The sequence below is a fragment of the Mustela nigripes genome, chromosome 6 (genome assembly GCF_022355385.1).
Source record: "Mustela nigripes isolate SB6536 chromosome 6, MUSNIG.SB6536, whole genome shotgun sequence".
NCBI classification, from domain to species: domain Eukaryota; kingdom Metazoa; phylum Chordata; class Mammalia; order Carnivora; family Mustelidae; genus Mustela; species Mustela nigripes.
Genome location: NC_081562.1, coordinates 80,829,794 through 80,855,270, shown reverse-complemented (window position 1 = coordinate 80,855,270; position 25,477 = coordinate 80,829,794). Strand labels below are relative to the sequence as shown.

The window sequence follows — 25,477 nt, the reverse complement described above, 5'->3', positions numbered from 1 at the left end:
GTGAGAAGAAGAAAAGCACATAATGAGTTCTCTCTTTTTTTTTTTTTCTTTATCAATAATACAATTGTGCTCTGCCAATTACTGGTGTAGCAACTGTTTGTCACACTTTGAAAATAAACCAAAAAAGCCTTTTGCCTTCCTGAAGTGGTAGACAAGCCATTTGCAGCAAGGGGCAAAAATAAGTAAATCTAGGTGGATCCTGGAGTGCTTTTCCTACACATCTGGTGCAGTAATACGGTACGTGAGTCAGAGAAACACTTCTTCCCATCCCTCTCTTCAAACGAGCCTAATATAAAATCTATTTGCTAAGGACATTCTGCACGTGACATCCTATGTGCTTAATTTTCTTTAAACAAGGCATTAATAAAATCACAGTAGCATCTAATAAGATTTTTCATTCCTTGAGGGTGAGAACCATGGCTAATCTTTAATGAGCCTAATTTAGTGAGAGCAGTTAGTTCCCCCGTTGGTAGGAACAATCAACAAAACAGTCCCAGCCCTACGAGATACATCTATAAAGGTCGTATGACTGACGGCTGCATAGTGCAGTGGGAATCAGACTGGGCAATGTACCTGTATGTGCTCACAGGAGACTGGTTTCCAGAGTCACTGATGGCAGAAACTAACGGCAAAGCTACCCGTGAATGGAGGAGGAGTTTTGGAAGGAACGATGCTACTTTACTGCAGAAAGTACAAAACAGTATGAAGAATAAGTTTACACAAGACACTGTAGTTCAGGAACCCGTTCCCCAGAGAACCGGAGCTTTAAATACACAGCTCTGCCACTGAGACCTGTGCCACATCTAGAGGCACTGAGGTCAAGATTTCATGAAAAACCTTCTGCATTTGGTGAGAATGGAAGAGGTAGTAATAGTACTTACAAACTCTGGGGTTCGGAAATCAGGCTGACTTTCCAGTGCTCCAAAACTGGAGACAGCTGTCTGTTCAATGTTGTCCAACACTAGAAATAAACAAAGAAAGCAAGCATGACTTTTACTGGCTCATAATACTTTTCTGCTTGTGAATCACCAGCATCGGTGTTGAACAACTGTATCAGCACTTGTGGCACACCTCCCAGGTTATGGGACTCAACACTCTCAGCCATCAGGGCCACTCAAAACCTTTAAGAGCTATTCCATCTACTGGACAAGGCCATGCTTATAGGATACTCCATCTTAAAATGCTCGAGGCTAGATCAACTATGGAAAATCACTTAGTTTCCACTTGGAAGGACACAGCAACTGAATGTTGTAAAACTCCAGCTAAGGAACATTTTAGCCTATTAATGTTCTCTCTTCAACTGTATCTCAGAGAACTGAGGTGGAGTCATTTGGGGTAGTAATTTTCTGTCTTAAAATCTGTTGACTAGCACTATCCGGTAGAAATATACTGGGTGCCAAATAAAACTTTCTAGTAGGTACATTTTGAAAATGAAAAAAAAAAGGGTAAAACTAATTTAGTAATATATTTAATTTGATATACCCAGATCATCTGAACATGTATTCAACATAAAAAATTATTAACAAAATAGTTTACTTTTTTTTTTATCCTAAGCCTTAGAAAGCTAATATGTATGTTATAGTCACAACACATTTCAATTTGGACTAGCTACATTTCAACAGCTTAATAGCCACATGTGACTGGGGGTCACTGTGTTTCACAGCAGTATGGGAGGGGAAAAGGAACCAAATCCACAGGCTGGTTTGTTCTGCAAACACCAGTCTCACCGTGCCCACAAGTTCCTGATATGAATAAAAGGAACTGGTCCAGATCAAAAGATAAGAGAGAAAACAAGACAAAACAACCATTTGCAGTGTGTGCTTCCAGACTGGATCTGGGCTTGAACAAACCAGATGTAGAAGACTTAAAAGCAAACTGGGGAAATCTGAATATTGATTAAGCATTGGATTATATTAAGGAGTTATTAATATTGATAAAGGTAACAACATCATTTGGACTCTGTGTGGGGAAAATGTTCTTAATTAAATGAACTTAAATATTTAAATGTCACGTGCACATTTAAATAAATTTAAATATTCTAATTTATCAACAGGTCTAGCCTCTTCAATAAATCGATGATATGAAAAAGGCAGAGATTGAAAGAGCCTAAGGAATGTATCTCCAATATGTGTTTTCTTCCCCACACCATCAAACAATTACCTGAATTCTGACACTATCCACCTGAAGAGAGCATCAGACCATGGGTTAAGGGCTTGGTCCCACAAGACAGGCCCCAGCAAGTCCAGGCTGTCACTCAAGCTTCTGACTGACTGGCTGTAAATCAGAGGTTCCCACCACCCTCTCCTTGGGTTCAATTAATTTGCTAGAGTGGCTCACAGAACTCAGAGGAACGTTTACTTACAGTTATCAGTTTATTATAAAGGATACAGATGAATAACAAGAAGAAGAGGGTCAAAGGCAAGGTATGCGAGAAGAGGCACAAGGCTTAGATGCCCTCTCTTCATGAAGGCGCCACTCTCCCCACACCTGCACAAGCTCACCAACCTGAAGCTCTCCAACCCCACCCTCCAGGTTTCTACATAAGCTTCCTTACTTAGACAGGATTGATTGATCACAGGCCACTGGCAACTGATTCAATCTTCCTTCCCACCTCCTTGGAAGTCAGAGGGCAGGACTGAAAGGTTCAGCCCTCTAATCTCCCTGTGGGTTTCCATTGCAACCAGCCCCTCACCCTGGGGCTACCCAGGGGCTTTCCAGAAGTCCCATCATCAACATAACAAAATGCACCTTTCTCTATCTCCTCATTTAGGAAGTTACCAGAGTTGCAGGAGCTCCTGCCTGGAACTGAGGAAGATCGAACATATTTCTTATTATAAAATCACAATATCACAACCACCATTAGCAGTATATGGTATCTGCATCCCAACTTGGACCAACCAGCTTTTTTAAAGGACATATTTATCAAAAATAGAAAGGCTGAGCATGGAATAAGCATTAAATTGTGTTAAGAAATTACTTTTAATTTTATTAAGTGTGATGTTATCTTGGCTTTGTCATGCCTTTTAAAAAAGTATTCTAATTTTTAAAGAATCCATTAGAGGCTTTTGGGAAGGAAAAGGTTGAGTCCCCACCAATCCAGAAAAAAATTCCCTTCAATGGTTCAAAAGAAAGCTTATTGGGGAGATGGATTAAAAGTGGCTATTCAACAAAACCAAAATGTCAGCCAACAATTCAGCTACCAAACTCTTAGTTTTGACACATCACTAAGAAACATCTCAATATCTGTATTAGATTTAAGATCTACTCAGAATCTTGTCCACTAAATTCAGATCACTGTACACCTATGAACCGAAAGGTTGTGCCAGTAGCCATGACAATACAAACAAGTGATTCTTACTCTAGAAAAACTGAGCTTCTCACAAGACCCCTAAATGTGAACCGAAGCAGAAACCAGAAATAAACATGGTGGGCCAGAGCTTACAGAACTGCAGCCAAAGCCAAAATTACGGGGCTTGCCTCCGAGTACCCCAGAGGAATGTGGCGATTACCGTGCAGCCTTCTACACTTAGAGAATTGTAACGTAAGAAACTGGTTTATTCCAACATCAGAACCACGGTTGTCCAAGATAATCACAATCTTGAAGGGTGCTTCTAGAACATGCTAAAATGTGTTTATACTGGTGGCTGTGACACTGAGTTGGAAATCAGTGATCTGCAACTTGGTTTACGCTAGGAAGGAAATGACCTAACGTTTTATATTTAGATATTAAAAATCAGGTATGTGGTATTTATGATACATTGTGTTGTGAGGTTTTCTTTTTTTTTTTTGGCAAAACCAGCAACTCACTGGAACATAATACTCAGATATTTCTAAAAATGAGTTTTGTGAATCAGATGAAGTGATCTGACTTTCGCATCTTATCTGGATTACTTCACAATTAGATGCCCAATTTAACCATGAGGAATCTGAGGTCAAAAGACAGGATAGAACTGCTGTTGAGTTTTTTGGGGTTTTTTGTTTTTGCTTTTTTAAGGAAAGACTTAAGAAAGTATGCATTTGCTGAAGGAGAAGAAACAAGATGTATTACCCAGAAGTTTTATCAAATTAAAGACACCGACTGCAGCTTGAGAGGATTTGTGAGAGAAAATATAGAACTATTTATAGTTTTAGTTATTCTGTCGGTAATGGAAACTAATAGATTCACTGCTTAATGTCAACACAAAGGAGAAACTGTAAATTTGAGTGAATAAAAACAGAAATGGCTTTACTGAAACATCATCTAGGTAGAACAAAGCTGCAGCTGTTGCTCTCATGACCTACTGTAGTACTGAGAAGCAAATGATTTATGATGCTAATATGATCATTATACTTCCACTACCGAAGGGCTCCCGTTACTGTTTGATATTCTCATTTCTGGTAATCTAACACAGCTGAAAAAGTTCATTTCTCAGCAAAAACAGTCAAAAGCAAGGTGACGCTTTGAGGGCTTTTTATGAAAAACAGGGCAGAATCAGGGGAAAAAACCTTCTAATAAGGCAAAAATGTTAATTTTTTACCTTATATAAATCATTTTTCATTTACCATTTTGAAATGTATTTTTAGTACTGTCAACATGCCTCGCTATACACAACGAAGTACCACTTTGAATGGCTTCATGGTAAGGTCATTTAATTTCAGCTGTTGGTACATAAAAGTATATTTTTGTGATCTCTGTGTTATCTGCTCATCAAAAAGCTGACTAGAGACCCGAAAAATAGTTATTGTAATATGATGACCAAACTTTGGCCTTTACCTATTGGTGGAATTTTTGTATGGATTTACAAAGAAAGCACAATGGAAAGTCAGGTTCGACGAACATTCACTGCCCGGTTTTTATTTTACACGGTCATTTGTCATTAGGCCCTGGGGATACCAAGAAGAACCAGGCAAGCAAGTCTCCCTCTTCTTGAGAAAAAGAAAGTGAGACACGATGAATGTTAATTTTAAGCTCATTAGTAAGTGCCAGGCTACAAAGACTTACAGAATACTGAAGGAATACTTTGGAAAGCACATATCTATCGATTTGGTTTATGTAGGTAAAAGTCAAACAATTAAGGTTTTGGGTCAAAAGAAACCCATTAAAATTCTACTTTTCCAAAATTTAATAATTAATCACATAACAATTAGTTAAAAGTAAAAGAAAAGCATGTTTTAAAAACTATCAAGGTAGAGTACCTGGGTGGCTCAGTGGGTTAAAGCCTTTGGCTCAGGTCATGATCTCAGGGTCCTGGGATCGAACCCCACATCGGGCTCTCTGCTCAGCAGGGAGCCTGCTTCCCCGCCCCCCGTACTTGTGATCTCTGTCAAATAAATAAATAAAATCTTAAAAAAAAAGAAAGAGTCTTATTCTAAAAACAAACCAAAAAATTATTAAGGTAGGTAGGTAAAATAAGATTAAAGGAATCCAGTCATTGGTGGTATTAGTTCTGACTGACTTGCCAGAAAAAAAGGAAGGGGCCCAATATCTAGAGGCCTTGTCACTTCAATGGGTTCATACCAACACAGTGGAAAGCTCACCAGAGAGTTGCAATTCATATGCTTATTCATCTATCAATTAGAAGAAATGGAATAACTAACACTTATTTTCCGACCATAAAATAGATCACCTCTAGAGCAAAGCAAATTTGAGACTTATTTAAAGTGGGTGATAAAAGGATCCATTATCTATAATTTTATAACTTAGCCAATCTATTATCCATCAGAAAACATAAAAAGACCTTTCAGGAAATTCATGAGTAAAAAAAAACAAAGTGCCTGATAAGTGGTGCCCTAGCAATGAAAGTAATCAGAATTAGGCATTCACACTTTATCAAACAGCACCAGCATGGAAGTGGGTGGGTCCAACTGAGTATTTATTACGGGGATTGGTTGCCACTCCCATCCAAGTACTAACCAGGCCCGACCCTGCTTAGCTTCCGAGATCAGACGAGATCAGCTCGTTCAGGGTGGTTTGGCCGTAGACTGATTGGTTGACACTGAAATGACCAGACTCCTAGTGACCACATGAGAGACAGCAGGTAAAAATAGATGAACCTGGTGCAAAGGGCACTGGGCATGGATTAAAGGGATTGACGGAGTTCAAGTCCTGATTCTGCAACTTTAGCAGCATGATCCCAGGCAATAGCTTAGTCTCAGTTTATTTATCTGAAGCTGTTAATAAAATTACTTTCCCTTGTTATCTCACAAGGCTGTGTGAAGGGTACAAATGACAACTCAAAAGCATGTTGTAAAACAATACAGCACTATATAAATTAAGTTCATGTACACAGACCCAGCAATATGAAAAACTATAAACAGAAATTTCCTGAGTGTGTTATTTTATGCTTGGCACTTCTAAATTTCTGATCTTATTTAATACAATTTTTATCTTTGTTTTCACAGATGATAAAAATTTCAGGTTATCAGTTGCCTGAAGCCAACCACCAAAAGTGACACAATGAGGATCTGAATTTGTCCAATTCCAGAATTGGACATATTTTTGAATATATTGATTTGTCTCCTCAGCTGCTATGAATAATTCCAAAGGTTCCCCCTATTGCTAAATGTAAGTTGATAAGGAATCAAGATAGCATTGTACATACAAGTCAAATAAATATTAACCAACAACCCATCTTTTTTTTTTTTTTTAAGATTTTATTTATTTATTTGACAGAGAGAGAGAGAGATCACAAGTAGGCAGAGACGCAGGCAGAGAGAGGGGGGAAGCAGGCTCCCCGCCAAGCAGAGAGCCTGATGTGGGGCTCGATCCCAGGACCCTGAAATCACGACCTGAGCTGAAGGCAGAGGCTTAACCCACTGAGCCACCCAGGGCCCCCTAACCAACAATCTATCTTGAAAATCAAATGACAGAACGGTATAGTAAATATACCAGCACCATTAGAAGAACTAACGGAAAACCCCCACAAGATAAGTAAACAGATACAACATTCTGACTGATGGTTAAAGACCAGAGCTAGGTAATAGGAGTACAAACATCAGGATAAAAAAGTACAGAAACTGCCTTCAGGAATGTCACGACCTAGTGAACTTTTGTACAAGCAAAGAGGTATCAGAAGGGCACCTGGGTGGCTCAGTGGGTTGAGGCCTCTGCCTTCAGCTTGGGTCGTGATCCCAGGGTCCTGGGATGGAGCCCCGCATCGGGCTCTCTGCTCAGCAGGGAGCCTGCTTCTCCCTTTCTCTTTGCGTGCCTCTCTGCCTACTTGTGATCTCTCTATCAAATTTAAAAAAAAAAAAAAAAAAAAAAAAAAAAAAAGAGGTATCAGAGGAATGGCCCATTCACCTTGGAAACGAGGATGTATTCGCATATCCAGATTGGGGAGGATGTCTAATGATTTGCCAGGCAGTCCTACACCTGAAACTCTTCTCCCCTTTGACCAGAAGTCTCTGAAAACTGGTCTCAGCATTCACTGGGTATTTGACCTGAATGCTAGCACCCACCCATCACAATTCTTAAAGTAACTGCACACTTGGGCTGCCATTTCCTACCACTTCACACTTCCCAGGTATTACGTGGGTCCACTCAGTCTCGCTACCCACATCTTTTACACGTGAGCCTTCCCGACAGGGCCTGCATCACCATGTGGTAGGTGTATTTGGTCCTCGGGTTCCGGTATCTCTCTCTCTGGCCTGGGTTTAACAGGACCTATTGTATTTGGGTGACAATTAAGTAGGGGAAAATCTATTTCTCATACTCTCCATAGCCTGTAAGCCTGCAGATTATAGACCCTGTCATATTAAATGAGATTCTAAAATGAGGCCAAAGAGTCATCATAAATGAAAAGAAAGTTAAAAATGAAACATAAAACACAAAGACACGACAGTTTCTTTCAAGGCTGAGATGGCTGTGTTTTACCACTCAGGGCCGTGGACTTGAATTGTAAAACCTTTACACAGTTTAACTCTGTGGCTTCAGGCACACCATTCAACCCTGAATCTGTTTCCTCATCAATAAAGTGCAGATAATAATGCCTACATCAAAAGGTCATTGTGGACAATAAATTAACTGACACACAGATAAAAGTGACTTGAAAAGTGTTAAGTACTATATAAATATTGGCTATTATCATTTTTTTTACTTTAATAAAGTCTGGCATTCTTAATCTTGTTAGGCACCAAGTTTTCTTCCTAACTTTTCACCTTGACTCTTCTTTTTCATAAAATAAATTCAAGTGTAAAAAAACAAAAAACAAAAAACAACACAACATTAACTCAGCAAATATTTTTGAATGACCTCAATGTCCTATGCACTGTTGACTACTACTTGCAATGAAAAGAGACATGACTCAGGAAATGTTTCCTCATTTTTCTGAAAGTGGACGGGTAATTTTTTTTTTTTTTAAACCCCAGCTTGTTACTGGCAATAATGGTAATATTTAAATGGGAAAAAAAAAAAAAGTGACATCATCCTCTAATCATTTCTGGAATGCAAATTTCAAATTCAAATTGATGGTTTCTATTAGAATTCTGTGTTTCCCATCATAAGGCAAAAATGTGCTCTTTCTCTCTCTCAGATCATTCTGGAAGTGGAAGAAATAGCTGAAGGGGAAAGAAAAAGGGACAAAGGCAAAAATGTCATTATGAAGATGCCAAGTTTGTTAGGGTAAGGAAATTTTTGACTCATGTCTTAAACCCAGCACTATCCATCAGGCAATTTAGAAAATTAATAAATATTCTCCCTAAATTATGGTAAAAACTGCCTTGTTTCAAACCTTCCCCGTTGCCTTGTCATTTTTGATCAATATATTGTAATCACATTGATTCAACTACCTAAGCCAGAGCTGGGGTCATTCTTACTTTTCCCTTTCCTTACTTGACATTTGGTCAGTTACCAAGTTTTAACCTTTTTATTTTTTTTTTTTTTAAGATTTTATTTATTTGAGAGAGAGCGAAAGCATGCACGCAAGTAGCACCGGGTGCATGGTGGGGTGCATCAAGAGAGAAAGGGAAAAGCAGAATTCCTGCTCAGCAGGGACCCCAATGTGGGGCTCAACCCCAGGACCCCAAGATCATGACCTGAACCGAAGGCAGACACTTAACCGACTGGGCCACCCAGGCACCCCATTCTTTTCATTTTTAAACTCCTCCTAAGTACATTTTATCTGAAATGTGCATCCCTTCACTGCCTATACACACATTCTACTGTTTCTTTAAATTTTTATTCCAGTGCCACCAATGTACACCATTTATGGACCAAGTCAGGTTACTTGCTGAACTTCATGCTCCTATAGCACTTTCCATTGTCTAGTAAAACCTGTCAGGTCACTAAAGGTGCCCAAAACCTCAACTTGCATTATTAGTTATCAAAATAGAGTATTTTTCAGTTGGTCTTCTAGAGTGTGGAAGTGATTATTATACATAAATTTTCGGCTTTGTACTGAACAGAGGCCCAAATAATCACATGGTAGTTGCTCTCTCACAACAGGCCACCACCACAGAAGATAAAATTTGGGGGAAATATAGATTTCCATCCCCCTCACTGCACTGTATGGTCCTGATTCATTCTTTTTCTCCGCTGGTCCATAAGCTCTCAGGAGGAAAAGCCGTTATCTTATTCTACTTCGTTTCCTCAGAATTTGAAACAATACCTAATATGTTACAGAGTATCCGTAAGTGAGTGAACCAAAGATGGGATGAATTATAAGCTCTGTCATTCTAGAAAAGTTATTAGCGCTCTTCAATTTTTCAGAATGTAGTCTGATTACTTACATAATGACACCAGAGTTTTTATAGTTCCAAAAACATCCTGCATTGGGCCACAGTGAAGTATGTTCACACTCAAGGCAGGCTAACAACACGGTGCTCCTCCAAGATAATATTCTTCCAATATTTGGACAGTATTTACAAAAAGGAGGATCTCTCGCTTTCCTCCGCACTGCCCACTGCCCCAGCAATGCATCAAACAGAACATGTTCCTTCCCACAGCGCAACAGAGTTCCACAGAGGAACAAAAGAGGGACCGTTCAGTGAGTCGCTTGGGCATCTCACCCTTCCAGCCCCACCCCAGTGGCAACTCTAAGGACTTCTTCGATCCCCCCAGTAGCAATATAATCCCCAACAAGAGCTCTGATAAACACAATTTTCTTCATCTTGTTATATTTCTGTGCTGTTTGGAGTGGCTTTAGCTCCTCTTACGCACTGCCTCTCCCTATTCCCGCAACCGTCCCCTGATAATTCTGCTCCGAAAATATACCTGGAAGTTAAACAGTCTGTTTTTGAAGAGCTGGGAACAATGATCCCATTATTCATTCGCACATCCCAACCAGGTTAGCTAACGCTTTTACAGAAAAGCCGACTGTATCTCTCACACTTCTCAGATTCCAACTGAATTCATCAGTTCCTTTCACCATCTTCAAAGTATTTTATTGTTCTACCCTATGTGAAACATAAAAACTTCCATTTTAGCAATTTTTCAGTGTACAATCATTGTACACTGGTGGCATTCATTCTGTTCACAATATTATGCAACCATCACCACTGTTTCCAAAACTTTTTGTTAATCACATCAGAGAGACTCTGTAACTGCTAAGCAGTAACTTCCCATTTCTCCCTCCCCACAGGCCATAATAACGTCCAATCTACTTTCTGTCTCTATGAATTTGCCTCTTCTAGAAATATTTCATGTGAGTGGAATCATACAACATTTGACCTTTTGTTTCTGGCTCATTTCTCTCGGCAGAATGATGTCAAGGTTCATCCATGTCGCAGCACGTGTCAGAACTTTATGCTTTTCTATGACTGAATACTGCACTGTGTGTGCAGGGGGTGTGTGTGTGTGCGTAACAAACCACATTTTATTTATCATTCATTCATCCTTGATGGACACTTGGGTTGCTTCCACCTTTTGGCTGCCGTGAATAATACTGCAATGAACAACAGCATACAAATATCTGTTTGAGTCTCTGTTTTCAATTCCTCTGTGTCTATACCTGGTAGTGGAATTGCTGAGTCATTTAGTAATTTAATGTTTAGCTTTTTGACGAGCCAGCAAACTGTTTTCCACAGTGGCTGCACCATTTCACATTCTCATCTACTCCACGGTGGTTGCTGGGCCTGTTTTTATTGTCATATCTTAGAATCCATTGCCAAATCCAAGGCCAAAGATTTACCCCTGTTTTCTTCTGAGAGTTTTAAGGCTTTAACTCTTATGGTTAAATTGTTGATCCATCTGGGGGCGCCTGGGTGGCTCAGTGGGTTAAAGCCTCTGCTTTCGGCTTAGGTCATGATCCCAGGGTCCTGGGATCCAGCCCCGCATCGGGCTCTCTGCTCAGCGGGGAGCCTGCTTCCTCCTCTCTCTCTGCCTGCCTCTCTGCCTACTTGTGATCTCTGTCAAATAAATAAATAAAATATTTAAAAAAAAAAATTGTTGATCCATTTTGAGTTAATTTTTTTGTATCTGATGCAACGTTCAGTCCAACTTCATTCTTTTTACGTGTGGAAATCCAGTTGTCACAACATCGTTTGTCAAAAAGATCCTTCTTTCCTCACTGAGCGTACTTGGCGCCCTTCTCAAAAATCCATTGGCCATAGATGTACATTTTTATTTCTGGACTCTGGAGTCTATCCTACTGGTCTATGTTTATCCATATGTTAGTACCATACTGTTTTGATTACTACAGCAGCTTTGTAGTAAGTTTCGAAATCAGGAAATGTGAGCCCTCCAACTTTGTTCTTCTTTTTCTAAGTTGTTTTGGCTATTCAGGGCTCCTTATAATTCGGCATGAACTTGAGTCAGCTTTTCCAGTTCTGCAACCTTTACCACTTTAAAAATTAAGTTTTTAAAAATTCAGATTTAATAGCATTGATAATAATCAATCATGTAAATGAAGAGTGACTTTATTTGATTTTACCAATTTGGTGTTGTTTTTTAAAGCTTGGCTAAGACAGTTTATGCTCTATAAAGGACAAGTGGTATTAATTATAGAAATATGTTGCAACAATATCTTGGAAAGCTATTACTATCACTTTACAGTTCAACTGGCCCAGGCCTCCCAGGACCCTCAGGGTCCTGAGTTTGCAGTTGGCTATAACTCAGCTGAAACCCGGTCCTAGTCGCTGACCTGTCAGTCCCCAGATTATAGTGATTATACAGTGTCCTGGGGATGAAAGAAGACACCACCCTTAAATTTCTATTGTCTTTAAACTCAAAACACATTGAGTTGTTACTCCTTGCTCACCCTACCCAAGTAGGCCTGATTTCAAAATGAGTTTTTGAACCCTATGAGGGATGAGAACATAGAAATGCAAGAAAAAAATAATAATTATACACACACACACACATAGGCCCACAGTCCCTTACCCTTATCTGAAATCTTTGATGCCAAAACCTCTGTGTTTCAGAATTTAAAAAGAAAACAACTGGAGAGGGGGGCTGGAGAGGAGAGGTGAGCCTGGGGCAGCACATATTGCACAGAGCACTGGGTGTTATATGTAACAATGAATCATGAAACACTACATTAAAAAGGGGGGCTTTGATATACAAAAAAAATAAAAATAAAAGATAAAAACATTATTTCAAAAAAAAAAAAAGAAAGAAAATGGCTTTTATGTATATAGTATACATTACTATGTACCCTCAGTGGAGTCTGGGGCAACATCCCTTAATCAAATGAAGTCAGTTTTATAGCCAAAAATATGAACACTCACTCTAAGTGGGATAAATAAGATATATAAATAGCCTCATGTTGGCTGAGGTCCAGTGTCTCCACCAAAACTGTCAGGTGTTTTTTGGTTTGTTTTTGTCTTTGAGTATAGTTGACATACAGTGCTATGATCTGTCAGGCTTTATAACCAAATGAATTACCAAAAAAATTCTTTTTAGCACTTTTAAGATTTTTGAATTCTAAGTAAGGAAGTGTGAAAGTTTAACTACTAAGAATGTATTTAGCACACAAAACAGAAGATCTCAAAACCCAATTACACAGCTTGTCATATATACACAGAGCAAAAGGCTCACAACTGCCTTCGAATTGAAGACGAGGAAGGACCTCTTCTTAGATTGTCATCATCACTCATCATCTCACATGTTCAGTATTTGCCAAATCAGTATTTTCCCCAGGAATCAGCTACAAACAAACTCAGAAAGCGAACCATAAATTTTCATTAAAAAAACAGAATTTACATGCCATTTTTAATGATCAAATTGACAGAAAATAATTACTAACACCTAATAGAAGCGAAGGAGCAGAGAAGACATACAGATTTTGCTAGTGTCAGGTTGTACGAGTTTGTGGTTGGCAATTTGGAAAAATGTAGCAAAAGCTTTAAACTCGTCATATTCTTCAATCTATTATAATTCTATTTCTAGGAAACAATTCTTGCTTAAGTCACTGAGGACATGGCTACAGATAATACATAATGCAATTATTTAAATAATTTTGTAGAAGAATATTCATCACACAGAATTTTGACAATGTACTTCAATGTGAAAAAGTAAAACTGCATATAGTATATGCCCCAAAGAACTGAGAGCAGGAACTCAAACAAATATTTGTATATACCCCTGTCCATAGCAGCATTATTCACAACAGCCAACAGGTGGGAGCAAACCATGTACCCAACTGCAGATGAACGGATACACAAAGCATACTATGCAATATTATTTAGCCTTAAGAAAGCAAATTCTCACACATGCTCTAACACGGATGAATCCTAAGGACAGTATGCTAATTGAAATAAAGCTGGTCACAAAAGGATAACCACTCTATGATTCCATTTATCTGAGATCCCTAGAGGAGTCAAGTTCAGAGACAGAAAATACAACAGTGGTCATCAGAGGCTGAGAGGAGGGAAGAATGGGGAGTGACTATTTAATGGGTGCAGAGTTTCGGTTCTGTAAGAAGAAAAACTTCCGGAGATGGGTGGTGGGGACAATTGCACAACAATGTAAATGTACTTAATCCCACTGAACTGTACATTCAAAAAGGGGTTACAAGTAAGTTTCAGGCGATGTGTATTCTACTACTGTGAAAACAAAATATCGTTCTGCTAATGACTGTGGACGAAGCTGCCCTAGGTAGCAGGCACCGGGGGTCCCAAGACAGAGGAACATAAACAAGATACTATACCTTACCCTCCTTAGCTGGAGAGCTCTCTAAAGGGTTGAGTCCATAACCACTCTGTGGTGGAGGCATAGAGGGCTTTTGTGGTGCTAGGGCTCTTATCTCCTTGCCTAGATTTTAAATCTCCCTTTTGTCATGAGCTGTTTTTAATAAACTGTAGAGTATATAAAACTAGCAAACAAACAAAAGCCCTATATATACTACATAATCTAAATTTGTATGGGGTAAAAATAAACTGAACCCGCAGATAATGGGTGATGGAATGTCAGGTGTTTTCATTTTTTTAGTATCTATGTTTCCCAATTTTCTACAGTGAACATGTACAAAACATGAATATGTTAAGGAAGGGTCTCAATCTTTTTTTTTTTTTAAAGATTTTATTTATTTATTTGTCAGAAAGATAGAGTACAGGCAGGCAGAATGGCAGGTAGAGGCAGAGGGAGAAGCAGGCTCCCTGCGGAGCAAGGACCCTGAGATCATGACCTGAGCCGAAGGCAGCTGTCCAACCAACTGAGCCATCCAGGCACCTCCGGAAGTGTCTCAGTCTTAACTACAAGCCAAGTTCTTGATTTCCACCCTCCACTATGCCCCCCTCCACTGCCAGAAAGACTTTCTATACGCCACCTCCATCTTCCCCATCTCATGGGGAAGTGGCCCCCAAATCTACCAAATTAATCAGATCAAAATTACTGGAGTCCTCCCTGGCTCCTTTCCCTCATACCCCTGCATTTAACTCCTCAATAAATCCTATCAGCTGAATTTTCAAAGTCTACCCAGATTTTAGTTTAAGCTACCAGTTAAATAATGGACCCAGAAAGTAGCTACTTCTCACCATTTCCATAGTGCCTACAGAATACCAGCTACCAATTAAGAAGTCCTTATATTTCAATGCTTGTTTTATAGCTAAGTTCTTTTTATATAGAGTTCATCCTCAGTTCATCCTCACAACAGCCCTATAGGGTAAAATTAAGTATTATAGTTACCTTCATATCACTGATGAAGAGGCATAGAAAAATCCAGCGTTTTGTCCAAGACCAAACAGCTAATGAGCAGGAGAATCAGAATTTGAACTTAGGAGACCAGAGGCAAGGCTTATAGCCATATTACACTGCCCCTTGGCCTTAGTTAGCTTGCTCTCTCCCATTATTCAAGTCTCTGTTCAAAATGCATGCCCCAGAGAGACTGTCCTTGAAATCCTAAATTTAACAGCCCAAGAGTAGAGCCACTCTTCTCCATCACCTTGCCCTGCTCTACTTTCCTTTAGGACTTAATAATAACTTCCTTATTATATATTAAGTGAGTTCCATGACGGAGTTTGTTTGTAGATGAATCCTAAGCACCAAGAACAGTACCTGGCAATGCTAGGGACTCCATAATTATCTCAATGACTTACCAAATGGATGCATAACTTCTGTAAGGCTGGCTGCTGAGTCAGACCTGAATTCAAATCCCAGACCTACCACTTCCACACTGTGTGAATTGGGGCCATTTATTCAACCTTTCTATGCTTCCAAGTCTACACCTGAAAAATGGGAATGATAGTACTTCTTCCCGGGGTTGTTCTAAAGATGAAATGAGTTGTGGCATGTGAAATGTTTAGCGCATTCCCTGCACACAGTAAACACTAAATGAATATTAACAACAAGTATTATACAAGGAGGGAGAAAATGATGTATTTGAACCTTCATGAAATTCTTTTTCATTTTTTTAAAAAGACTTACAGTCTTCCAAGTATGTCAAGAAATAAGAATGCTGACAGCACTTTATTCAATGTTCTAGTAACTCAAAAATTAGGAGTGTCTGTAAATTCAATCTGATACTTAAAAGAGATCACAAAGAGAACTCAAGACATGTAAACTCCATTTTTATGCATTCTCTACTGTATTATCTAAGTATTTCTAAATCATGCACATTACTTAAATTTTGAATGTATGCATATATTTTTTAAGCTACCAGTTAAATAACAGACCAAGAGGACAAAAATTCCTTTCATGTGGATTAATTTTAACATTTAGGATATTATTTTAGGTGAAACAGAACTGAATGCCTATATGGTTAAGGTGGTTTAAATTCATATGTGGTCACTGCATCTTCGTGCTGCCCATGCTCAGCAGAAACACGACAGAGTCAAGGGGTACTCTAGCCGCAAAACCTCATCCTCTTCCCTTTCACCCTCTAGAGCCCAGGGAGCTTGGCGGAAGTGGCCACCCAGACCCCACGCCCCTGTCATTCCCTTGTGCGGAAGCGATGGCCAGAGCCAAGGCCATCTTAAGTGCTGAGAACGCAGGGGAATGTGCTCTGAACGAGTGGCTGTTTGAGGGAAACTCACACCCTGCGTGGAGAGACAGGAGTTGAGGCAAGAAGCATCCTTCCGGATACACAAGCGCCTCTCGAGGAGGTCCCAGGGATTGAACCCAGGTCCTCTGATCCACAGAAAAAGTAACCAAGTTTGGGGTCTCTTTCTTTCCTTATACTTAGATTCTGTAACTTGAAATACTAGCTCATTTGCCAGCGGGTAAGAACCTCCCACTACTCTCCCCAGTAGATGAGGCGGGGCACAGAGACAGGGGTGGGGAGGCAGGCAGCCCGCCCACACAGGAACATTCCAGTCCTAATTTGGGAGCTCTTTATGTAATGCATTAGAAGGCCGTTTCTTTTAGAATCCCATCAGGGACTTCAGTCATGTGATTATCTTCCAGCTGGCCAGATGCAGCAAGAGAGGTTCAAGTACTTCTACTCCAGAAAATACCACAAAGTGGTTATTTGAGATGTTAAAAATAAACAGATCATCCAAATATAGCTAAATCACCTAGAGATGCAAGGTATTTAAATTCTCTCAAAATATGCATTTAACATGCTAATTACAGAAATACTAATACAAATGACACTTAAAGCTGATTGCCTTTCCCTGGGGAGTAATAATCCTGAGGCCTGTTCCAGAATCAAATGTCTTAAATTACTGGCCCTTTGTGAGTTCATCTCATGCCTGCTTTGTCCTTGTCCTTCCTTCCTGTGTACCAAATTTATATAAGCATAGGGCTTTCACACAAAATAATATCAACCATTTCTGTAGCATGCAATATGAACTAAGTCCTACAGGTCTTTGAGATATAAAAACATCCATTAAGATATTTACATATGAAAGTTTTAGGTAAGAAAAATAATACGAGTGACCATCCAGGAAGGACAGATGCCACCCAGGGTTGGGAAGCTGAAGGTGCTCCTCAGCGGAACTGGCTGGAGGCTGGAGGAGGTGGTCCCGAAACCAAGCTCTGAGCGAGGTACCAGAGGAGATGGGAGACCACCTCAGAGACTGCTCTGATAAGATAATCCAGGCTGGAACTAACAGAATGACGGTGGTGGTGAGGACGAACAGAATTAGATGGAGTCCAGGGATATTAGGGCCTTAGAATCTACAACTCCTGTGGGTGACGGTAGGGAAAGCAAGAGACACCCGGTCTCGGACTCCTGTCTGCCCTGGGCAACCAGGTCTGCAAAACAAGAAGGGCCTCCGGATCTTCAACGTCTCCTTTGCCAGTTTCAGTGAAGAAGTCTTAACCTTCTGGTTTGTAGAGGAAGTGGAAAAACTAGGTGCTTTGAGAGAGAAACGTCATAAAGTCCCATGCACGAATCAACTGCACTACACGTTATTCATTCAAGCAACGAGCAACTGCCGGGGGCCTGCCATGTGCCAGCACTGGCCACGGCTCTGGGGCTGTGGCAGTGACCAGTGACAGAGGACCCTGCTCCCCACCCCCACCCTCCTTGGCCTAAAGCCTCCTCCCATGCCTTGGTTCCCATTCCCACTGGCTTCTTACTATCTGACATTCAGCATTTTTTCCTGACTTCGACCTACTCTTCACTTGCCCCTCGTTGACATTTTTCACGCTCATATTTCTTCCACCTTAAAAAAAAGAAAAAAAAAAAGAAAGAAAAGGCCCCTTGCTGTGGGCACTGTCACACTATCAAAATGTCAAACACACATGCCCTTTGACCCCACAACTCCATGTTAGGAACTTGTTCCAGAGAAATTCCTATGCACATATATACGTAAGGACACACAAGTAAATATGCACAGGTGTGTTCAGTGTAGCGTTGTGTGAGAAAGCAAAGCTGTCTAAATATTCAAATATCTAGAGAATTGACTCCAACACACTAGAAGACTATATACACCTGCTCCATGGAATGAGGTCTCTGAAATACACCGGTACAGATACAAGCTTTAGCAGACCCTCTGGCCATAAACCCAATTTTTGTAAAGTAAGTGTGTATCACTGTGTGTGTGTGGTAGAATATGCACAGAAGAATCTAGAAGGATATACCTCAAATTATTAATGGTGGTCATACTTGAGGGAATGCAGTTAAAGAGGCTGTTCTCAGTCATATTTTTTAATGTTTAAAACTTTTACAATGAGTACATACTGCTCTGATAACCAAAATAAAACAATAAAGTGTTTCCTTCCTTCCTGAGAAGGAACACGACTTTATCAGCCTTTTCTACTGCATCTGCTGCATTACAACATAGTCCAAAATCCTTAATACTAATGCTACGGCTCTAGGTGGGCGGGCATCCCTCGTACAGGGACCCAGCCTCTAGCCACCTGCCACTCAACCCTGGCTAAGATCATCCGTGACTCGCACGCTGCCAAACCCAACATCCGTTTTACATTTTTGCCTTCTTTGACATCTCAACAATCTCTGACACAGCTGACCAGGACTTCTTCTGAAGACTCCCTTCTCTTACAAGTTCTTCCGTCCCTCCATGGGGCTTCCTCACCAGGACTGGAGCTTTGCTTCTGAAAATACTCAGGACTCCACCTATGGCCTGCTCTGCTGTAATTTACCCATGGTGTCTGTTAACAGCTTCAGCAAAAGGCTCCAAATGCATCATTTTATCTCGGGTGATCTCTTCTGAATTCCAGACTCATACGTCCAAATGCTTATGTGACCCCTCCTCTTGGAGGGGTATCTCAAACTCACATAATGTTCACACAGGATTTATGTTTACACACACACACATGCACACACACACACACACACACTTCTTTCTCCATGATGTCTTATTTCAGGAAATGGCACGACCACCAATGCAGCTGGTCAAGCCAGAAACCTGTGTGTAATCCTGGACTCCCTCTTTTCTTCATCCTCACAGTCAAACATTCATTATCCTCCGGTGCTGAATATATCTTGAGTCTATCTTGCTCTGTCTGGCCAAGCAGCCCTGATCTGGGCTAGAGCAGAACTTCCCTGACCAATCCCCTGCCAGCAATTTCCACTCCCTCCCAATCCTCTCTCCCTTCAGCAGCCTAAGTGACTTCTGAAAATGAAATTCTGACCCAGTGCTCTTCTGCATTAAACCTTTTAGTGGCTTCCCATTAGGAAGCTACTTCCACATTTATGACCACGAGCATGGGTTACGTCTGTAATGCAGGAAAGTAAGAACAATCATTTTTAAAGGAGTCTGGTTACAAAGAGACTCTAAGCACCATGAGAGGAGGGCTTAGGCCTGTGTGGGCTGACGCGGAAGCTCAGGGCCCAATCAGGTCCCTGCGTGCAGCTGACTCTAACACATACAGACCGGCTGGCTGAACGACTGAATGAACGGGACGCGGGAGGACCTCGGCTGGACACAGAGTTGAGGAAGGCATGGTTTTGTTTGCTGCGCCTTGTTTTAGAAGACAAAATATGGGGGTGCCTGGGTGGCTCAGTGGGTTAAATCCTCTGCCTTCAGCTCAGGTCATGATCCCAGGGTCATGGGATCGAGCCCCGCATCGGGCTCTCTGCTCAGAAGTGAGCCTGCTTCCCCCCATCTCTCTCTCTCTGCCTACCTCTCTTCCTTAATTGTGATCTCTGTCAAATAAATAACTAAAATCTTTAAAAAAAAAAAAAGAAGACGACGAAATATGTACTCATATTACATATTCACAGACATACACAAATGGTGATGGAAAAGAGTGAAAGTAAAGTAGATAAGAGGGGTCCCTGATGGAGACAGGCATAGACAGAGGGTTAACCCTCCACCAGAGAAGCAAAGTGAAGTGTAAATGTAAGTGTGTATGTGCATTATACACATACATTGCACACATGTGTATTATACACACTTTTTTTTTTTTGAGGGAAGAAAAGTTGAGACATTGTCCCCAGAAGGTTTCCACTCCCTCTGCGATTTAAGAAACAAGATGACCTACTAAGAATGAGGGGCAAGGGTGTGAAATAGGGACCCGAGGAGAGCAGTGGGAGTTGGAAATCCTTTCCAGGATGGATACGAATGTCGGCTGGCTAGGTGCGCAGGGTTCAGTTTCTGTTCTGTGGTTTTTTCCATGAGCTGGGCAAATAAATGCTCAAGAGTCTGATTTTCTTGTTGGCCTCCTGTCCCTAAGGCAATAGGTTCTCAGAGTCAGTCTAAGAATCAAGTGTATCCCAATAACTTGGGGAACTCTGACAAAAGGATTCCTAGGCCCCGGCCCGTGGGGATTCTGCATTAGTAACTGGGGGCAAGGATGACTCAGGTGTGCAACTCAGTCTGGGATGCATCGCCCTAAAGAACCTCACCTTGGTCTCCAGCCCACCAGGTCACCAGCCTCGCAGATCACACTTCCTCCTTAGTCACTGTACTGACCATTGCTGGGCACACTGGGTTGGTGATCAAACCAGCCAGTCAAAACCACAGTGACATGCAATGTCCACTTGGTCTCTCCATCTAAAAAGAAACCGCAGTGGGGAAGAAACAAAAAATACAGCTGTGGCTTTTATCTGCTCACACTGGGCTCCCACAGGAAGGACACACTTCCTGGTAGGGTGCTACCAAGAATGACCATCCCTGCCAGAGAGGAAAAAGGCAACAAACCAGACCTCTTTCTCTATTATCTTCCCCGTTTTTCTGGCTCAACCCTAACACTTTATCTCCCTATCGAGAACATGACCCCAAGCATGCTTTGCAGCTAAAGTACTACCAGCTGAAAATGGCCCAAAGGGAACAAATTCAGAATTTTTAACCATTTAACAGTTTCCTGTTCATGAAACATGGGTTGCAATTTTACTCAAGACTTTCAAGATACCAGAGTTTCAGAGACTGACTGACAAATCCAAGGACAAGCTTCACTTCTGCAATTTCTTCAGTTGGTTGCCACAACTCTGTTTCCTAATCTGGTGTTCAATCACACGTGATTATCCCAACTGCTTAGAAATAAAATCAATCTTTGGGTACAGAGAGATCTTAAAATCACCTACTGCAATCCCTTGGACTTACAGATGAGAAAATAATGGCAAGAGAGAATGCCTAGGCTTAAACACTAAATCTGGGAAGAGGACCCAAGCTTCCTAACTCCTGGTCCAGGGAACGGTCCACCATACTCAACCCCAACTGTACCCAAGAGAAGAACTAAAGTCAGTAAAAATGGAGATTCACGATTTACACAGAAGTCCCAGTTCACGAGTGTGATCAAATGCCTCAGAAACAACAAAGAAAATTATCCAAGTGAGGCTTTCATTTAAAGGTGGAGTACTAGGGGGCACCTGGATGGCTCAGTCAGGTAAGCGTCTGCCTTTGGCTCAGGTCATGATCCCAGAGTCTTGGGATCCAGTCCGCATCCAGCCCTCTGCTCAGCGGGTGTCTGCTTCACCCTCTCCCTCTCCTCTGTCCCCCTGCTCATGCTCCCTCACTCCCCCTCACTTTCCCTCTCAAATAAATAAATAAAATCTTAAAAAATAAAGAAATAAAAGTAGAGTACTAAACACCTGCACTGTCTTGCTCCCTCCTCAAACACCACAGGAGAAGGGACAGTAACACAATTTTGGAAGATGGAGAGCTAACAGACAAGTGGTGACTGGCTAAGCAGACTGGAGAAAGCTCAGTCCCAAACTAGAACCATCTAGAATCAATGTCATTTAAATGATAAACCCTCAAGAGGATGAGGGACTGGCAGTGCCAGGTTCCTCTGGCAGTGGGGGTAAAGGTGGGGAGAAGATTGGCTGAAAGTCTGTTTAAGTAGAGAGACCCGCAGATTCTCTCCCTCACTCCTTGAAGAAAGTAACTGCCTCCAAATCCCTGGGCCCCACCTGGGAGAAGACTGAAATGTATTTCCTAAAAGACTCAATAAGGGATCTTTGGACTAGAGGATTCGAGGCCTAGGTGAGGAGTGGGATTTCATACTGAAGAGAAAATACACAAATTATTCCTGAATGTTGAGACACCGCAGCCTTGTCCTTGGCTTTCTCACTAGTCATCTTTTCTCTGGAGAATCTGCTCAGCTCAAATAACAAACAAAAACCTAAAACTATATCAGGATTTCCTAAACAAACAAACAAAAAAAACCCGCCTAGCCTAGTATGAAGCATAGCCCAGTCTGCTATCAAAGAACCTCTAGTCATCTTTTTTAGATAGTGGATATAAAACAGGAGGGAATAATAAACTTCTGGATATTAGGGAATGCATCTAACAGAGAAACAGCAAGGCAACTTAAAGGAGAGAGAAAAATCACAGGAGGAAGAAATTTAAAAAAAACAAAACTCTAGTATCTTCAGCTATCTGAAAAAAGTACATTCATGAAAGAAGGAAAATGAAGTAGCAAACCAAAAAAGAATAAGTCATTCAGGTCCAGAGATCAGGGGCTCCAAAATGGGAGTGGCAAAAGGAGTTCTCTGGAGAGTGGTGAAGGGGAAGCCAAGAAAGCAACATAGGCAGAGATAAGATCAGAAGGGTCTGAGAGGAATTTCCCCAGAAGATAAATTTGGTACATTCTCGATGTGGTTGACTGAGAGGAGATTTACAACTGGGGTAGAGCCTGAGGTTGAATATTCATAAGTTCACCAGAAATGAAGAGATTTTAAAAACTCAGTATCTGCTATGTAGTCTTGACAGGAAAAGTAATCCAACGATATTACAGAGCTTTTCTGTGGGAAAGTATGTTATAATAAACATCTCATACTGATTTTACCAAAATTATAATATAAATTCAACTGAGAGCATGGGAGTTGGGAAATTTGTGTTAGAGGAAAGAGGAGCAGGCGTGGATGAACCCGAGCTAAATACTCACTTTTTCATCAATAGATAATCCCTAAAACTAAGAAACAGATGAGTAACAATATGATTATGTTAATTAAAGATATAGAAGCAGTTACTAAAATAATCAGCTAAAGTTGAAAATACTTGCCTCTGGGGAACATAAAATGGAAGGGGAGCTGCTGCTCTTCATAACAAATATTATATTACTTAATTTTCTACTCATGTAAACATTATAAAATAATTATACCACACTTTGACAAAAGGAAAAAATTACTTTTTCCCCTTTAAAAAAAAAAATGAAAGTGAGGACTCACGTCAAACATCTCATGACAGGACATGTATAAACATTAAGAACCCCTATTCTGGAACCTATTCTGTGCCAGGCATCATGCTCAATGCAGAAGACAGAACAGATAACACCACAGAAAAAGTCCCTTTTCAGGTAACTTATGTTCCATGATAAAACTAAACGCAAGCTTTAATAAGACAGAATAGGGATATATCTGGCAGAAGCAGCAACACAAAGAGCTCGAATGACCCTGAGAAATTTCACGAGTGATGGAAAAGAACAGCAGATCTTAGTAAAGAAGAAATGTGTAATGAAGAACTATAGCACATCTAGACAACATTTTAGCAATTCCACCATAATTAAAGGACCAAGAAATGGGGTGAGAGATGAAGAGGGTTTAAGAAGGTGTCTGGTTCTTTAGTTTTTAACATAGGGGTACGTGAGCATTAATTCATGTATTCCTTCAGTCGTTCAGAAACACTTATTGAGGGGTGCTTGTGCGGCTCAGTGGGTTAAAGCCTCTGCCTTCAGCTCAGGTCCTGATCCCAGTGTCCTGGGATGGAGCCCCGCATTGGGCTCTCTGCTCAGTGGGGAGCCTGCTTCCCCCTCTCCCTCTGCCTGCCTCTCTGCCTACTTGTGATCTCTGTCAAATGAATAAATAAAATCTTTAAAAAAAAAAAAAAACACTTATAGAGCATCAGAACAGTGTTCATATGCAGCTTATGATCCACTGGGGGGACAGAGGCAATAAACAAATACAGACTTAATTTCAGGTAGAGATAAATGCTTTGAAACATTTGACTTCAAATGTTTGAAGTTGAACAAAGCAAGTGAAGGGAACCAAGAGTAATGGTGGTGTTTTGTCCAGGTGAGTCAGGGGGGCCAGCCAGCCCCCAGGGGTGGTGTACGAGGGAGAACTGATTGAAGTACAAGACGAGAATCCTAGACACAAAGGGGTTGGGAGGGGAAAGCAGGGGGGAGATGGGAATGAGAGCAATGTTCCAGACAGGAGGGTGACATGTCAAGGGCCAGTGAGGGGCTGGTGTGGCTGAAGTCCCTTGAGAGATGGGCAGAACAAGAGACAAGGACAGAGTGATGGCAAGGGCATTACAGTCCATGACCAAGAGTTAGGACTTTATACTGTTTGTGGAGAAGCCACTGCAGGTAGTATAAAAGTATAAAACAGAAGAATTCCCTCAGCTGTTGTGTGAACTCAGACCACAAGGTAAAGAGTAGAGGCAGGAAGATTCCAAAGTCCCGGCAAGACATGGTGGTGGTGACTGGGGGGCTGGGACTTAGGTGTGGGGTGGGAGAGGAAGAGTGCTTGGATCTGGGATAGATGCTAATGGGTCCAACAGGAGGTGTGAAAGAAAGGCAGGCATCCAGGAAGACTTTGGGTTTGGGGGCCTGAGCCACTGGGTGGAGCCACTGCTGAGATGAGGAACGACGAAAGAAAACAAATGAGGAGTTGGTTTTGCACATGCCACGTCTGCAATACCCAGGAGACAACCAAGTGGAAGAGGTAAAGCAGGCAGCTGAAAAGCCAGGGAGAGACAGGGACTGGGGAGAGGTATCTGGAAGTCATCACCATATAGACGGTATTTAAGGCTCTGGAAATGAGTATCAGCTAAGTAGTGAGCCGAGATGGGAAGCAGTCAGAGAACAAAGTCATCGGCACTCCAAAGTTAGAAGCAAAGGACTAGGAAGAGAAGGATCCAGCAAGGGAGACAGGAAAAACAAGGGAGGTGCAAACAGAATCATAAGGAAGCAGCATCACAGAAACCAAGTAAGAAAGAATTTCAGGAAGGAGGGAGTGGTCAGCTGTGCTCAGTGTGGCTAAGATAAGCAAGGGCTCCACAGTAAAGGGCTAGGGCCTCCATGACTCAGGGTGAATGAACAATGCTCTGGGAGGACATTTCCTACCCAGAAATGCACTCAGACGACTTAGTAATTTGGAAGAGTAAGCCTCAGTTCATCTCGAACACCAACGCTCTGTTTCCACGAGTGCCTCCTCACGTCGCCAGTCCTCCCTCCTTCAAATTCTCTGGGTGGCTCAGTGGGTTAAGCCGCTGCCCTCGGCTCGGGTCATGATCTCAGGGTCCTGGGATCGAGTCCCGCATCGGGCTC

The 25,477-nt window shown here is 41.3% G+C and overlaps 1 protein-coding gene across 2 annotated transcripts in view; it reads right to left on the bottom strand.

Moving 5' to 3' along the window:
• The window catches only part of ANO6 (anoctamin 6), a 187,082-nt gene that overhangs the window by 110,913 nt on the left and 50,692 nt on the right, over positions 1–25,477 (bottom strand). For both annotated transcript variants that reach the window (XM_059402953.1, XM_059402954.1), the window contains one exon: positions 882–961. In XM_059402953.1, the coding sequence (XP_059258936.1) occupies positions 882–961 (80 nt within the window). The remainder of the gene's footprint in view (positions 1–881; positions 962–25,477) is intronic.